Here is a 4,077-nt window from a genome sequence, read left to right as displayed (position 1 = left end):
CCCCCTTCCCCCTCCCAGCCCCTGCTCTGGAAATGGGATGCAGCGACTGCAGGGGCTTGGTCTTCCATATGTGCCAGGAGGGACTCCCAGGAGTGTCCAGGCTGGAGCCGCGTGCTGCTGGCACAACCTAGGTGGTCTATATCGAAACCATAACAGCCCCAAGGACCAAACCCCTCCAAGCCAAGCCCCAGCAGGCTTTTTAGGCTCTTGCACATCACCCAGCCTCAAAGCAAAGTGAGAGCATTTGCTGTGATCTCCTCCAGCTGAGTAGGCTCCAGGAGACAAACTGCTGCCCAGTCCAAGCCCTCCATGGTTTCGGGCAGGCAAAGGGTCACCTCTCAGCTTCCTTTCCCAAGAAGCATAAACCCCAGGCAGCCACCACGATCAGAAAGCCCAGAGCTTTGAGAGGACCTGCTCCAGCCTGCGCAGGAACTGGTCCACGATGCCACCAGGCCATGCGGACACTTGGGTCGATGCTGGCTCCCAGCCATTGCCTTCAGTGCCGGGGCAGCTGTGATTTCCCACTGGGCAGCAACGTGACCGAGCCAGTGAGCTGGAGGATGCACCTCCATCCCACCACCCTCATCCCCCAAAGCCAGCCACAGCATCCAAGTGCCAGAGTTTATTGGCAAAGTATAGAGATCCAAGGGGGTAAAGAGGTCTGAGTGAGGAGGCAGCGGTGCCCAGGGATGCCTATGTGCTGGAGTCAGGCAGGGAACAGGGTGGTGGGACAAGCTGGAGGTCCCCACAGTCATCAGAGTCCCACACAGGTGTAGGTGGTGTTTCCCCAGAGGAAGGCGGGGGGTGAGGACTGGAGCCACTGCAGGGTGGCTGCGCTCTGCTCGCAGACCCAGCCGAGGGCTTCCCCACACAATCCGGCTGACAGCCCTGAGCCTGACACTCTGCCGCAGGCTAGGAAGGAGCTGGTGGAGCGCTGAATTGGGAAAAGCCTGCAGGAGGAGAGCGAGATGAGATGGGATGGACAGGAAGGGCTGGGATCATCCCATCAGCAGCTCCTCCAGCCAGGGACCAGAGGCTGCACAGAGATGCTGTGGGGGCCAAGGTTGCCCTACCCATGGAGCACTGTCCCCTGCTAGCCTCCTCCCAATTAGCACACGCACTCTGATCCCCCACCACCCTACCCCTACCTGTTTGACATGCAGTCCCCATCATGCATGCAGCACCCCCAGGTCCCTCCAGGCAGGGCTCAGCACCAGCTGCTCCAAGCAAAGCCTGGGAACATGCTTTTGGGGAACACCCCCAGCCCCTCACACAGGCAGGGTGTGGGCACCAGGGTCCGACCCCTGCAATCTTCCCTTCCCTAAAACACCCCAGAGCAGCCCTGGGAAGACAAGAGTTGCCCAAAATGTGGAGCACATCCCTGCATGCCAGTGAGCTGCCCCATCACCTCCCCAAGCCCTGATGCTGGACCCTCAGCAGCCCTGCCTGGCTGAGGAGAAGCTGGCAGACTCACCCCTTCAGTGCGGTGCCATCCAGCCATTTCCAGTCAGACCTGGAGCCATCCCGCTTCAGCCCCACGTGGAAGACCTCCATGCTGGCTGTGCGCACCAGGAAAGCCTAGGGCAGGAGAGGACCCGCGTGAGATCCCTGGGAGGACACCCAGCCCCAGGCGTGTGATTAGTGATGGGGGCTGCACAGTACAGGCACAGCATCGCCAGCTCCCTGCCTGGAGGCTTGGCTAGGATTTGGGGACATGGGCGAGAGGGAATTGGACAGGACAGGCTGGGTGCACTCACCAGGGTGGTGTTGGCTCTGACAGTGACCAGCTGTGCCCCTCTGGAGCAGCAGTGCTCTCTGCTCTGTTCCCAGCTCTTTTTGGCAGAGGAAAAGTAGTAGCACTGCCCTGCATACCAGAGCCATCCAGCCGGGCAGAACTGGCATCGCCCTGCACAGCAGAAACACAGCCTGCAGGAGCAGCTGGGATGGGGCAGGGCAGGGGCTGCCACCAGCTCCCAGCCCAAGGGACCGGAGGGTGACAAGGAGCAGCCAGGGTACCAACCAACGTATGGCTGCCCCTTGGAGATGATCCCTCTGGCTTGCCCCTACTCTAGAACCCAGCTCCCACATCCCAGCCTCAGATCCCCAGCAGGAGCCACATGAAGGTGCTGGCATCAGGCAGGTGGGTCAGGGAGGGGAGCTCCAGATTTGGGGCTGTGATACAAACATCATTTGCAAAGCGCTAGGAACACAGTCGAGATTTCAGCTTCACTAAAGACTGGTTGAAAGAGAGCGCCTGATGCTGTCCAGCACACGGATGCTCATGGCAGCTGTGAGCCTGGTGCCGGTGGCGTGCCCAGGAGATGCTGAGCGCTCCTGGGATTATCTCTTCCAACAGGGCCCCAGCAGTGCAGCCTGTTCAGCAGCGCTGGGGCAGCTTTCCATGCCATGAGCCAGGGGACAGGCAGCAAGGGTGAAGGAAGATTGGGGAGGTGAGTTCGGCAATAGGGATAGATCCTGCTTCTTGAAAGGAGCAATCAGGCCCTTTCCAAACCTCACCCAGGAGCCCACTGGGCTCTCCTACCTCGCAGTGTCTGTTGTCCGTAGCTCGGGATCTCCTCCATGCTCCAGGGACCGTGGGTGCAGCTCGCCTGTTGTCCTAAATCTACAGAAGAAGAGCACAGGAGTGTCCCTGCTAACCTTGTGTGCTTCTGGGAGCAACAAACAGTGTCCTCTCCCACAGGACAGCCCCATGACTGTGGCTGAGGGTATCCCCCGTTTAGGTGACCTGCCAGCCAAGCCCGCCAAAGTCCTTGTAGCTTTTGCTGTGCTTGGGAGCCCACCACATAACAGGCTTTCAGGGAAAGTGCTTCTGCCTTTCAGTTTCTGTGTCACTGCTCTCCCTCTTGTCTTCAATTCATCGTCATTTGATGGAGCGGGATGCCCCGGCACCGTCCCCGAGCCCACGCTGTCCCCCAGCCTTCCTCTCTCAGCCAGGCAGGTGAGGTCTTGCCTCATCAATTTTCCTGCTTGTCCCAGAACCTGCAATGCCCTCAACCCCAAGCAGGAGAGCCCAGCTCCGTGGGCAAGCTGCAGCTCTGTCTGTGGGTACACAGGCCCCGTGGTGCCAACCCCAACCCCAAGACCCCTGCCGGAGAGGTCCAGGCGCAAGCAGGTACTCACAGTGGAAGCTCAAGCCGGTGAGGATGATTTGTGCCAGCAGGAGCAGCAGGGAGAGGAGGGCCAGGCTGAGGGCTGCCCAGCACCAGGGCAGACGCACCGGCTGCTGAGGAGCTGAGAAAGGGAGTTAACCTGGGCCCTGAGAGCTCGGTGGGAGCAGTGGGGACCCCCCAGCCAGGAAAGGCCTGTGAACCCCGGACAGAGTCACAGGAGCCAGTGGAGGAGCCCAGGAAAACTGAGGGAGAGCTTATTTGCAGTACCTTGACCCTCCTAGAAGCTGACTCCCTGCAGGCAGCACTTGGCACAGAGTGGGGAAAGCAGAGTGGGGGGTACCTGTGCATGCTGTGGCACTGGGGTGCAGTGGGCATCCCCTGCTTTTGAGCCCCTCCTGCCCCCCACCCCAAGAGCAGGCTGTCTGCAGTGAGGCTGGAGAGGAGCTGTTTGGCAGAGGATACCCGAAAGGAGGGAGCCGGGGGAGCAGGGCTGGGGGAACACCCCTGGAGAGGTGAAGGGGCTGCGGGAGGGCAGGGGACCTGCCGGGAGGGCTGGGGTGCCAGGGGCAGGGAGCAGCGTGCCATTACCTGGTGGGGGGGGCAAGCGCAGATCGGCGTATGTGACCCCCTCTTCCATCCCTCCCTCGGTCTCTCACTCTGCACCCCACAGGGGAAGTGGTAACCCCCTCCCAGCCCCCTTTGGCAGCTGGGTGTGATGCAAAATGGAAAGTGCTGCTTCCTGGCGGGGTCCCCTGAGGCACCACCTGGGCCACAGCCCTGGGGGGTCACCACGCTGCCAGCAATCGGGGCGAGGGGGAGCCCCAGTGAAGCTGGCACCCAGGCATTCCCGGCACAAGGGAACCCCACATCCCTGGCTTCAGGGCAGTGAGTGGTGAGGATGGCTGCTAGCTCAGACATGGGGCCAGGGCTGGGCTGGTCAGCTGTT

At 61.2% G+C, this 4,077-nt stretch overlaps 1 protein-coding gene across 1 annotated transcript; it reads right to left on the bottom strand.

Annotated features, from left to right (window-relative positions):
* Window positions 1-754: 754 nt before the first annotated feature.
* Window positions 755-3,768, bottom strand: LOC104163915 (killer cell lectin-like receptor subfamily G member 1). Its single transcript, XM_009703064.1, has 6 exons — window positions 3,720-3,768; window positions 3,142-3,252; window positions 2,543-2,623; window positions 1,758-1,906; window positions 1,475-1,578; window positions 755-950 (listed from the first exon to the last, which is right to left on the bottom strand). Exons 1-6 carry the CDS (start codon window positions 3,766-3,768, stop codon window positions 755-757), a joined length of 690 nt encoding a protein of 229 aa, XP_009701366.1.
* Window positions 3,769-4,077: the final 309 nt, after the last annotated feature.

The sequence above is a fragment of the Cariama cristata genome, unplaced genomic scaffold (genome assembly GCF_000690535.1).
Source record: "Cariama cristata isolate BGI_N322 unplaced genomic scaffold, ASM69053v1 scaffold24446, whole genome shotgun sequence".
Taxonomy (NCBI): domain Eukaryota; kingdom Metazoa; phylum Chordata; class Aves; order Cariamiformes; family Cariamidae; genus Cariama; species Cariama cristata.
Note: the sequence above shows the minus strand (reverse complement) of the source record. Positions and strands in the feature narration are given on the sequence as shown.